Source organism: Coregonus lavaretus (genome assembly GCF_964263955.1).
Source record: "Coregonus lavaretus genome assembly, contig: HAP1_SCAFFOLD_3757, whole genome shotgun sequence".
Lineage (NCBI taxonomy): Eukaryota > Metazoa > Chordata > Actinopteri > Salmoniformes > Salmonidae > Coregonus > Coregonus lavaretus.
Window position 1 is genome coordinate 45,848 of NW_028157979.1, and position 12,934 is coordinate 58,781.

At 44.8% G+C, this 12,934-nt stretch overlaps 1 protein-coding gene across 1 annotated transcript; it reads left to right on the forward strand.

The window, feature by feature from the left end:
• Positions 1–224: 224 nt before the first annotated feature.
• LOC311124572 (large ribosomal subunit protein mL46-like) lies at positions 225–6,099 on the forward strand. Its single transcript, XM_084198689.1, has 4 exons — positions 225–503; positions 1,975–2,179; positions 5,158–5,328; positions 5,691–6,099. The coding sequence occupies exons 1-4, from the start codon at positions 243–245 to the stop codon at positions 5,942–5,944; spliced, it is 891 nt and encodes a 296-aa protein (XP_084054815.1). The 5' UTR covers positions 225–242; the 3' UTR covers positions 5,945–6,099.
• The last annotated feature ends 6,835 nt before the right edge of the window (positions 6,100–12,934 follow it).

A 12,934-nucleotide genomic window follows, 5' to 3' on the forward strand; every position in this document is an offset into this window, starting at 1 on the left:
CATTATCCATAATGTGGGGGAGCGATACAAATGAGATGAACATATTTAGTTCTAAAATCTTATCCATAAACCTTTTTATTTCTACATTAAATGTATCTAAGATCAATATAAACAAATATGTTTCAATGAAGCTACATCTTAATATTTATTTATTTCAAACTACATTTATCTTCATTTCCTCTATCCCTTTTTCCTTACGCCCTTCTTCGCAGAGGTTTGTGGGTAGAACCTGGAGAATCAAGATGGCAGCGCCCTGCTCGAGGATTTTGAGTCGCCCCTTATGGCAATTTATTACAAATGTCGGACGGACAGGGCTAAAACATACAGGAGTTCGTCAAATGTCTCTCAGTTATGCTTGTCGAGCTGCAACGCAGACCAAAAGTAAAACGGAAAGCGTCGCGTCACCGTGGAAGCTGTACGGGGCGGTGTGTCTACAGAGGCTGCCCGTCATATCACAGGAGCGGAACCCGATCGAAGACCAATTCGCTGAGCTCATGCATCAGGTAAATGTGTTTTCATTAATTTGTCAATGGCTGTAGTCACTAGTAGTTTTAGGCTAGAATAAAACCCTGCGCCTTGTTGTTCTCCATTGTTTTGCTCCAGGGTTCGAATTAAGGGTGAGCCAGGGGGGGCTCAACTCCTTTGAATGAAGAGTTAGCTCCCCTGAATGCAACACACATTGTTGGTGTGTCTCTAAATAATGCTAATTTAACCATTCTCCTCTCGGTCTAAAATGCAGTGGTAAATATGTTTTACAGCGGATAATATGAAACTAAAAGCTTCCAAATGAAACGAACACCCCCACCTCTCTGTCATGGTTTAAACCATTTATTTCTGTGGAAGTGCTGTCCACTCAGTAGTGCTGAATTTCGACCTCGGCTGAGCTCCTTTACGCATCGATTTGCCTTTGTACTTATTCATTTTCGCTATTAGATTGCCATGCATCCATCCTTGATTTAAAAAAAATCCCTTTATTCCAATTCATTAGATTTATCCGTTGATGTGTCATTGTTTGCGTTTGTCAGTCAGCTGTTTAGAGCGCTCATTGCTTTGTTTTTCAGGTGTGTGCGGGTACAGATGTTCTCTGTGCTATCTGTGGGCAGTAGACCATTTATTTAGCTTTATTTTTTATCAATCTTTATTTTTCTTTCCTGGTTCAGCTGATGTAGTCCTGTGTAGCTCAGTTGGTAGAGCATGGCATTTGAAACGCCAGGGTTGTGGGTTCGTTTCCCACGGGGGACCAGTATGAGAAAAAAAAATGTATGCACTCACTAACTGTAAGAGCGTCTGCTAAATGACTAAAAAAATAAAATAACAATATATATAAAAATGATGAATTATTTTGGAGTGGATGAACATGCACAGCTAGCCTACTTATTGAAGTGATTTGTTTGACAATCAGATAAAAACATCATGACTGGTTGTGTTCATGCCACATTAAAAGGTAATTCATTTTTACAGTTTAAATGAGGTCTTTGTTAAAGTCCTGGTCTCCAAGAGCCCCTCTCTCCTCAGGGAAGATGTAGATGGTATTATAAAGGCCTGGTCTCCAAGAGCCCCCCTCTCCTCAGGGAAGATGTAGATGGTATTATAAAGGCCTGGTCTCCAAGAGCCCCCCTCTCCTCAGGGAAGATGTAGATGGTATTATAAAGGCCTGGTCTCCAAGAGCCCCCCTCTCCTCAGGGAAGATGTAGATGGTATTATAAAGGCCTGGTCTCCAAGAGCCCCTCTCTCTTCAGGGAAGATGTAGATGGTATTATAAAGGCCTGGTCTCCAAGAGCCCCTCTCTCCTCAGGGAAGATGTAGATGGTATTATAAAGGCCTGGTCTCCAAGAGCCCCTCTCTCCTCAGGGAAGATGTAGATGGTATTATAAAGGCATGGTCTCCAAGAGCCCCTCTCTCCTCAGGGAAGATGTATTACTGGTGTGTAAATAGAAATGAGAGGCTGCCATCTTTGTGATATCCTAATCCCAGATGGAGCTGGAGAGAAGCTTGCTGTCGGAACATGAACAGAGGATCCTAGAGGACTCGGAGCGTATGAGGCGTAAACAGGCAGACAACTATGATTCAGATGAGGAGGAGGCAGACTTCGGTGGCCAGGAGACCATCACAGCTCAGGACCAGGAGGACACCTGGGAACAGAATCTCAAACGCTTCCAACCTGCTCTCAGAGCCAGAGGTAGGAATCAGAGGTTGTCCTAAATGGCACCCTATTCCCTATACACTAGTATGACTACTATGCATACAAAACATTAGGAACAAATCAAATAATAAATCAAATGTTGTTGGTCACATGCTTCATGAACCACAGGTGTAGACTAGCAGTGAAACGCTTCATGAACAACAGGTGTAGACTAGCAGTGAAATGCTTCATGAACCACAGGTGGAGACTAGCAGTGAAATGCTTCATCAACAACAGGTGTAGACTAGCAGTGAAACGCTTCTTGAACAACAGGTGGAGACTAGCAGTGAAATGCTTCATGAACAACAGGTGGAGACTAGCAGTGAAATGCTTCATGAACAACAGGTGGAGACTAGCAGTGAAATGCTTCATGAACAACAGGTGGAGACTAGCAGTGAAATGCTTCATGAACCACAGGTGGAGACTAGCAGTGAAATGCTTCATGAACAACAGGTGTAGACTAGCAGTGAAACGCTTCATGAACAACAGGTGTAGACTAGCAGTGAAATGCTTCATGAACCACAGGTGGAGACTAGCAGTGAAATGCTTCATCAACAACAGGTGTAGACTAGCAGTGAAACGCTTCATGAACAACAGGTGGAGACTAGCAGTGAAATGCTTCATGAACCACAGGTGGAGACTAGCAGTGAAATGCTTCATGAACAACAGGTGGAGACTAGCAGTGAAATGCTTCATGAACCACAGGTGGAGACTAGCAGTGAAATGCTTCATGAACAATAGGTGGAGACTAGCAGTGAAATGCTTCATGAACAACAGGTGGAGACTAGCAGTGAAATGCTTCATGAACAACAGGTGGAGACTAGCAGTGAAATGCTTCATGAACAACAGGTGGAGACTAGCAGTGAAATGCTTCATGAACAACAGGTGTAGACTAGCAGTGAAATGCTTCATGAACCACAGGTGTAGACTAGCAGTGAAAGGCTATAGTGCACTACACTACTTCTAGTCAGGGCCATTTGTATGTAGATGGTGCCGTAGGCCCGGCAGTATAGACCTGATTTAATGGCTCTGTCAACAGATGAGACACTGACATCTACATTGACCTGGTAGTCATTCAGCAGACGCTCTTATCCAGAGAGACTGACATCTACATTGACATGTAACTCTGTGTTCCAGTGCGTTGATAATCAAACCGACATGTAACTCTGTGTTCCAGTGCGTTGATAACAAACTGACATGTAACTCTGTGTCCAGTGCGTTGATAATCAAACCGACATGTAACTCTGTGTTCCAGTGCGTTGATAATCAAACCGACATGTAACTCTGTGTTCCAGTGCGTTGATAATCAAACCGACATGTAACTCTGTGTTCCAGTGCGTTGATAATCAAACCGACATGTAACTCTGTGTTCCAGTACGTTGATAATCAAACCGACATGTAACTCTGTGTTCCAGTGCGTTGATAATCAAACCGACATGTAACTCTGTGTTCCAGTGCGTTGATAATCAAACTGACATGTAACTCTGTGTTCCAGTACGTTGATAATCAAACTGACATGTAACTCTGTGTTCCAGTGCGTTGATAATCAAACTGACATGTAACTCTGTGTTCCAGTACGTTGATAATCAAACCGACATGTAACTCTGTGTTCCAGTGCGTTGATAATCAAACTGACATGTAACTCTGTGTTCCAGTGCGTTGATAATCAAACTGACATGTAACTCTGTGTTCCAGTGCGTTGATAATCAAACCGACATGTAACTCTGTGTTCCAGTGCGTTGATAATCAAACCGACATGTAACTCTGTGTTCCAGTGCGTTGATAATCAAACCGACATGTAACTCTGTGTTCCAGTACGTTGATAATCAAACCGACATGTAACTCTGTGTTCCAGTGCGTTGATAATCAAACCGACATGTAACTCTGTGTTCCAGTGCGTTGATAATCAAACTGACATGTAACTCTGTGTTCCAGTACGTTGATAATCAAACTGACATGTAACTCTGTGTTCCAGTGCGTTGATAATCAAACTGACATGTAACTCTGTGTTCCAGTACGTTGATAATCAAACCGACATGTAACTCTGTGTTCCAGTGCGTTGATAATCAAACTGACATGTAACTCTGTGTTCCAGTGCGTTGATAATCAAACTGACATGTAACTCTGTGTTCCAGTGCGTTGATAATCAAACCGACATGTAACTCTGTGTTCCAGTGCGTTGATAATCAAACTGACATGTAACTCTGTGTTCCAGTACGTTGATAATCAAACCGACATGTAACTCTGTGTTCCAGTGCGTTGATAATCAAACTGACATGTAACTCTGTGTTCCAGTGCGTTGATAATCAAACTGACATGTAACTCTGTGTTCCAGTGCGTTGATAATCAAACTGACATGTAACTCTGTGTTCCAGTGCGTTGATAATCAAACTGACATGTAACTCTGTGTTCCAGTGCGTTGATAATCAAACCGACATGTAACTCTGTGTTCCAGTGCGTTGATAATCAAACTGACATGTAACTCTGTGTTCCAGTGCGTTGATAATCAAACTGACATGTAACTCTGTGTTCCAGTGCGTTGATAATCAAACTGACATGTAACTCTGTGTTCCAGTGCGTTGATAATCAAACTGACATGTAACTCTGTGTTCCAGTGCGTTGATAATCAAACTGACATGTAACTCTGTGTTCCAGTGCGTTGATAATCAAACCGACATGTAACTCTGTGTTCCAGTGCGTTGATAATCAAACTGACATGTAACTCTGTGTTCCAGTGCGTTGATAATCAAACTGACATGTAACTCTGTGTTCCAGTGCGTTGATAATCAAACCGACATGTAACTCTGTGTTCCAGTGCGTTGATAATCAAACCGACATGTAACTCTGTGTTCCAGTGCGTTGATAATCAAACCGACATGTAACTCTGTGTTCCAGTGCGTTGATAATCAAACTGACATGTAACTCTGTGTTCCAGTGCGTTGATAATCAAACCGACATGTAACTCTGTGTTCCAGATGTAGATGGTACAGCACTGGGCTCAGTGGAGAGGTGTCTTGGAGACAGCCTGGTCCTGCTGGTACAGCAGACTGTTGGTAAAGAGAAGATCTGGCTGCTGCCTCAGGCCCAGTGGGAGGCAGGGGAGACTCTCAGACAGACAGCGGAGAGAGCCCTCACCAGCCTGCCAGGTGAGACGTGTAGTAGAAATTACTCTGCATCCCAAAATGCCTCCCTCTTTAGTACACTACTTTATAGACCCTGGTCAAAAGTAGTGCTCTGAATAGGGTGCTCTGAATAGGGAGCCATTTTGGGATGCAGTGTTTCCTCTGGCAAACATTTCCATCATGTGTCCAACAACATATGCAAGATTCCAGCATTATCTGTGTAGAGCAGGGCTATATATATATATATATATATATATATATATATATAACTACTAATTCTGTATCAAATGATAGAACCCTTCACCTAAACATTACTGGTATATCAGTTAAGACTTATTCTGTGTTCTCCAACTCTATTCTAACTGCCAAGCTATTTTTCATTCCAGAGGCTGATTTCAAGGCTACGTTCCTTGGCAACGCCCCCTGTGGAGTGTACAAGTACAAGTTCCCCAAAGATGGGCGGACCGAGCGCAGCGTGGGAGCCAAGGTGTTCTTCTTCAAAGCTTTACTGTCAGGCGGTTCAGGCAGTCCGTCAGCCAGTCAGAAAGGACCTTTCCTGTGGTTGAAGAAGACTGAACTGCAGGGTTACTTGAAGCCAGCCTACTTGGAGAAGGTCAACCGCTTCATACTCAACCTGTGATGGACAGGATCCGATGAGAGGTTACAGTTGTCTTTTAAAATGTCATTGTTGAGTCCTGGAAGTCATACTTCTGTCATTAGCAAACTGCTGTTTTCTCCCTCATCCACTTTGTGTATAAGATAACATGATTAAAGTATATAATTTTTTCCAACATATACCATTTTTGAGTGTTGTCGGTAGGCCCCAGTATCTTTGCCTATGTGTTGTTGTTCTATGCAGACAGGGTATTGTCCTGTCCTCCACCAGATGGCAGTAGTGAGACAGGAGGAGAGGCTGATCCGAGAGCAGCTCTGTTGTTCTATGCAGACAGGGTATTGTCCTGTCCTCCACCAGATGGCAGTAGTGAGACAGGAGGAGAGGCTGATCCGAGAGCAGCTCTGTTGTTCTATGCAGACAGGGTATTGTCCTGTCCTCCACCAGATGGCAGTAGTGAGACAGGAGGAGAGGCTGATCAGAGAGCAGCTCTGTTGTTCTATGCAGACAGGGTATTGTCCTGTCCTCCACCAGATGGCAGCAGTGAGACAGGTGGAGAGGCTGGAGCAGAGAACAGCTTTGTTAGGCCCAGAGAACATAGTGATGCAAATAGACCCTCTCAGATTGAACTGACCTTTCACTAATGCTAGAAATACCCCCTTTTCCAGTGGTGTAAAGTACTTAAGTTTAAAGTACTACTTAAGTATCTGTACTTTACTTTAATATGTATATTTTTGACATGTTTTAACTTCATTCCTAAAGAAAATAATGTGCTTTTTACTCCATACATTTTTCCCTGACACCCAGAAGTACTCGTTACATTTCGAATGCCTAGCAGGACAGGAAAATATTCTCATTCACACACGTATCAAGAAAACATCCCTGGTCATCCCTACTGCCTCTGATCTGGTGGACTCACTAAACACAAGCATATTTTTTAATACCACACAAATGTCCAAATACAGGCTACTGATAAACTCGCTATTCAGGTAGGATGCAATTTTGTAACTTTATTTGTTTATTTTTTCGTATTTATAATAATTTGTTTAAATCATTAATATTATTGTATATTGTTATTATTGTAGGCCTATTTATTATTCAAAACCAGTTCTTTAAATAACGTGTTTTGTTTCATTATGTTGAGACATTTTCGTTGGCAAAATGAAGATCTGTCTTTTTACTTGTGCTGCTGCAGCACCTCTACTTCCTGCTGCAGCACCTCTACTTCCTGCTGCAGCACCTCTACTTCCTGCTGCAGCACCTCTACTTCCTGCTGCAGCACCTCTACTTTCTGCTGCAGCACCTCTACTTCCTGCTGCAGCACCTCTACATCCTGCTGTAGCACGTCTACTTCCTGCTGCAGCACCTCTACTTCCTGCTGTAGCACCTCTACTTCCTGCTGCAGCACCTCTACTTCCTGCTGCAGCACCTCTACTTCCTGCTGCAGCACCTCTACTTCCTGCTGTAGCACCTCTACTTCCTGCTGCAGCACCTCTACATCCTGCTGCAGCACCTCTACTTCCTGCTGCAGCACCTCTACTTCCTGCTGTAGCACCTCTACTTCCTGCTGCAGCACCTCTACTTCCTGCTGTAGCACCTCTACTTCCTGCTGCAGCACCTCTACATCCTGCTGCAGCACCTCTACTTCCTGCTGCAGCACCTCTACCTCCTGCTGCAGCACCTCTACTTCCTGCTGTAGCACCTCTACCTCCTGCTGCAGCACCTCTACTTCCTGCTGCAGCACCTCTACCTCCTGCTGCAGCACCTGTACTTCCTGCTGCAGCACCTGTACTTCCTGCTGCAGCACCTCTACTTCCTGCTGTAGCACCTCTACCTCCTGCTGCAGCACCTCTACTTCCTGCTGCAGCACCTCTACCTCCTGCTGCAGCACCTGTACTTCCTGCTGCAGCACCTGTACTTCCTGCTGCAGCACCTCTACTTCCTGCTGCAGCACCTCTACCTCCTGCTGCAGCACCTCTACTTCCTGCTGTAGCACCTCTACCTCCTGCTGCAGCACCTCTACTTCCTGCTGCAGCACCTCTACCTCCTGCTGCAGCACCTCTAATTCCTGCTGCAGCACCTCTACTTCCTGCACAAGGAGTATGACAATTGGGTACTTTTTCCACCACAGCCCTTTTCACGGCCAAAACACAAACTTCCAGGTACAGTTGAAGTCGGAAGTTTACGTACACCTTAGCCAAATACATTTAAACTCGTTTTTCACAATTCCTGACATTAAATCCTAGTAAAAATGCCCTGTCTTAGGTCAGTTAGGATCACCACTTTATTTTCAGAATGTGAAATGTCAGAATAATAGTAGAGAGAATGATTTATTTCAGCTTTTATTTCTTTCATCACATTCCCAGTGGGTCAGAAGTTTACATACACTCAATTAGTATTGTTTCATCAGACCAGAGGACATTTCTCCAAAAAGTACAATCTTTGTCCCCATGTGCAGTTGCAAAACGTAGTCTGGCTTTTTTATGGCGGTTTTGGACCAGTGGCTTCTTCCTTGCTGAGCGGCCTTTCAGGTTATGTCGATTATAGGACTCGTTTTACTGTGGATATACATACTTTTGTACCTGTTTCCTCCAGCATCTTCACAAGGTCCTTTGCTGCTGTTCTGGGATTGATTTGCACTTTTCGCACCAAAGTACTTTCATCTCTAGGAGACAGAACGCCTCTCCTTCCTGAGCGGTGTGACGGCTGCGTGGTCCCATGGTGTTTATACTTGCGTACTATTGTTTGTACAGATGAACGTGGTACCTTAAGGCGTTTGGAAATTGCTCCCAAGGATAAACCAGACTTGTGGAGGTCTACAATTTTTTTTCTGAGGTCTTGGCTGATTTCTTTTCATTTTCCCATGATGTCAAGCTAAGAGGCACTGAGTTTGAAGGTAGGCCTTGAAATACATCCACAGGTACACCTCCAATTGACTCAAATGATGTCAATTAGCCTATCAGAAGCTTCTAAAGCCATGACATTTTTTTTCTGGAATTTTCCAAGCTGTTTAAAGGCACAGTCAACTTAGTGTATATAAACTTCTGACCCACTGGAATTGTGATACAGTGAATTATAAGTGAAATCATCTGTCTGTAAACAGTTGTTGGAAAAAATTACTTGTGTCATGCATAAAGTAGATGTCCTAACTGACTTGCCAAAACTATAGTTTGTTAAAAAGAAATTTGTGGAGTGGTTGAAAAACGAGTTTTAATGACTCCAACCTAAGTGTATGTAAACTTCCGACTTCAACTGTAAGTGCTTTTTGATGTTAGCTTGCCGTCCCCTCCATTCTCCTGGAACCAGCTTGTCATCTCTATTGGTGTCTTCTGGGACAAGTGGAGGAAGAGGACATTGTCATAAATGTTGAAGTTATATGGCTACGTCCTAAAATGGCACCGTATTCCCTATGTAGTGCACTACTTTTGAGCTGGACCCATAGGTCCGGCTGGTCTAAAGTAGTGCACTAGACTATGTAATATAGGGGATAGGGTGCTGTTTGTGCCACAGCCTATAGCTGTTCTACTCCCAGAGCTCTGAGAGAGCGTGTTAAAGTGTCTAATGAAGCAGAGAGCTGTTCTACTCCCAGAGCTCTGAGAGAGCGTGTTAAAGTGTCTAATGAAGCAGAGAGCTGTTCTACTCCCAGAGCTCTGAGAGAGCGTGTTAAAGTGTCTAATGAAGCAGAGAGCTGTTCTGAGGTTGGAGTGGACGGCATCAGCTGCTGTGTTTGAGGGGCCGAGCTGGGGGGGCGGGGGGGGGGGGCTGCTCTCTGTTGAGCAGAATGTGTCAGCGAGGATCCAACGCTGCAGACGGAGCCCTGAGCCCACTCGCCTTCCGCGTACTGCAGGCTACAATACTGTATTTCAAATCAAATCAAATTTTATTGGTCACATGCGCCGAATACAACGGGTGCAGACATTACAGTGAAATGCTTACTTACAGCCCTTAACCAACAGTGCATTTACTTTTAACAAAAAAAAGTAAAAATAAAACAACAACAAAAAAAGTGTTGAAAAAAAAAAAGAGCAGAAGTAAAATAAAATAACAGTAGGGAGGCTATATATACAGGGGGGTACCGGTGCAGAGTCAATGGGAAATAACAGTAGGGAGGCTATATATACAGGGGGGTACCGGTGCAGAGTCAATGGGAAATAACAGTAGGGAGGCTATATATACAGGGGGGTACCGGTGCAGAGTCAATGGGAAATAACAGTAGGGAGGCTATATATACAGGGGGGTACCGGTGCAGAGTCAATGGGAAATAACAGTAGGGAGGCTATATATACAGGGGGGTACCGGTGCAGAGTCAATGGGAAATAACAGTAGGGAGGCTATATATACAGGGGGGTACCGGTGCAGAGTCAATGGGAAATAACAGTAGGGAGGCTATATATACAGGGGGGTACCGGTGCAGAGTCAATGGGAAATAACAGTAGGGAGGCTATATATACAGGGGGGTACCGGTGCAGAGTCAACGGGAAATAACAGTAGGGAGGCTATATATACAGGGGGTACCGGTGCAGAGTCAATGGGAAATAACAGTAGAGAGGTTATATACAGGGGGGTACCGGTGCAGAGTCAACGGGAAATAACAGTAGGGAGGCTATATATACAGGGGGTACCGGTGCAGAGTCAATGGGAAATAACAGTAGGGAGGCTATATACAGGGGGGTACCGGTGCAGAGTCAATGTGTAATAACAGTAGGGAGGCTATATACAGGGGGGTACCGGTACAGAGTCAATGGGAAATAACAGTAGGGAGGCTATATACAGGGGGGTACCGGTACAGAGTCAATGGGAAATAACAGTAGGGAGGCTATATATACAGGGGGGTACCGGTGCAGAGTCAATGGGAAATAACAGTAGGGAGGCTATATACAGGGGGGTACCGGTACAGAGTCAATGGGAAATAACAGTAGGGAGGCTATATATACCAGGGGGGTACCGGTACAGAGTCAATGGGAAATAACAGTAGGGAGGCTATATATACAGGGGGGTACCGGTGCAGAGTCAATGGGAAATAACAGTAGGGAGGCTATATATACAGGGGGGTACCGGTGCAGAGTCAATGGGAAATAACAGTAGGGAGGCTATATATACAGGGGGTACCGGTGCAGAGTCAATGGGAAATAACAGTAGGGAGGCTATATATACAGGGGGGTACCGGTGCAGAGTCAATGGGAAATAACAGTAGGGAGGCTATATATACAGGGGGGTACCGGTGCAGAGTCAATGGGAAATAACAGTAGGGAGGCTATATATACAGGGGGTACCGGTGCAGAGTCAATGGGAAATAACAGTAGGGAGGCTATATATACAGGGGGGTACCGGTGCAGAGTCAATGGGAAATAACAGTAGGGAGGCTATATATACAGGGGGGTACCGGTGCAGAGTCAATGGGAAATAACAGTAGGGAGGCTATATATACAGGGGGTACCGGTGCAGAGTCAATGGGAAATAACAGTAGGGAGGCTATATATACAGGGGGGTACCGGTGCAGAGTCAATGGGAAATAACAGTAGGGAGGCTATATATACAGGGGGGTACCGGTGCAGAGTCAATGGGAAATAACAGTAGGGAGGCTATATATACAGGGGGGCACCGGTGCAGAGTCAATGGGAAATAACAGTAGGGAGGCTATATACAGGGGGGTACCGGTGCAGAGTCAATGGGAAATAACAGTAGGGAGGCTATATATACAGGGGGGTACCGGTGCAGAGTCAATGGGAAATAACAGTAGGGAGGCTATATACAGGGGGGTACCGGTGCAGAGTCAATGGGAAATAACAGTAGGGAGGCTATATATACAGGGGGGCACCGGTGCAGAGTCAATGGGAAATAACAGTAGGGAGGCTATATATACAGGGGGACACCGGTGTAGAGTCAATGGGAAATAACAGTAGGGAGGCTATATATACAGGGGGACACCGGTGCAGAGTCAATGGGAAATAACAGTAGGGAGGCTATATATACAGGGGGGCACCGGTGCAGAGTCAATGGGAAATAACAGTAGGGAGGCTATATACAGGGGGGTACCGGTGCAGAGTCAATGGGAAATAACAGTAGGGAGGCTATATATACAGGGGGGTACCGGTGCAGAGTCAATGGGAAATAACAGTAGGGAGGCTATATATACAGGGGGGCACCGGTGCAGAGTCAATGGGAAATAACAGTAGGGAGGCTATATATACAGGGGGACACCGGTGTAGAGTCAATGGGAAATAACAGTAGGGAGGCTATATATACAGGGGGGTACCGGTGCAGAGTCAATGGGAAATAACAGTAGGGAGGCTATATATACAGGGGGACACCGGTGTAGAGTCAATGGGAAATAACAGTAGGGAGGCTATATATACAGGGGGGTACCGGCTAGTTGAGGTGGGAAACGGCTGTGTAGTGAGCTGCAGCCTATCGAGTGTTTGTGTTTATGAGTCTGTTATTGTAGAATGTGAAACAATGTTGTTTAGGCTGTTTACTGCTGTTCATTAAGGAGGGGGGGGGGGGGGGGGCTGTAATACATTCATTAAGGTATATATGGCTGTTGTTGGGGGGGGGGGGAGGGGGGGGGGGCTGTAATACATTCATTCATTTGGCCAGAATATTGTGTGTGTGTATATAGCCTTCAGAAATGTGAGAAGTTGTGCAGTTAATGTTAGAATATTCGGATCTGTTAAAAGGCAGACATTGGTAAAGACTATAGAAATGGAAACGTTGTGATTTTAGAGACACACCGTTACAAAAGGCTCTGATTTAAAGGGACTTGAGTCCATCTGTTACTGGTCTCACCACCAAGTCACATGTCCATCTGTTACTGGTCTCACCACCAAGTCACATGTCCATCTGTTACTGGTCTCACCACCAAGTCACATGTCCATCTGTTACTGGTCTCACCACCAAGTCACATGTCCATCTGTTACTGGTCTCACCACCAAGTCACATGTCCATCTGTTACTGGTCTCACCACCAACCATCTAGCAGGTTAGTCCATAGCAGGTGAGTCCATAGCAGGTGAGTCCA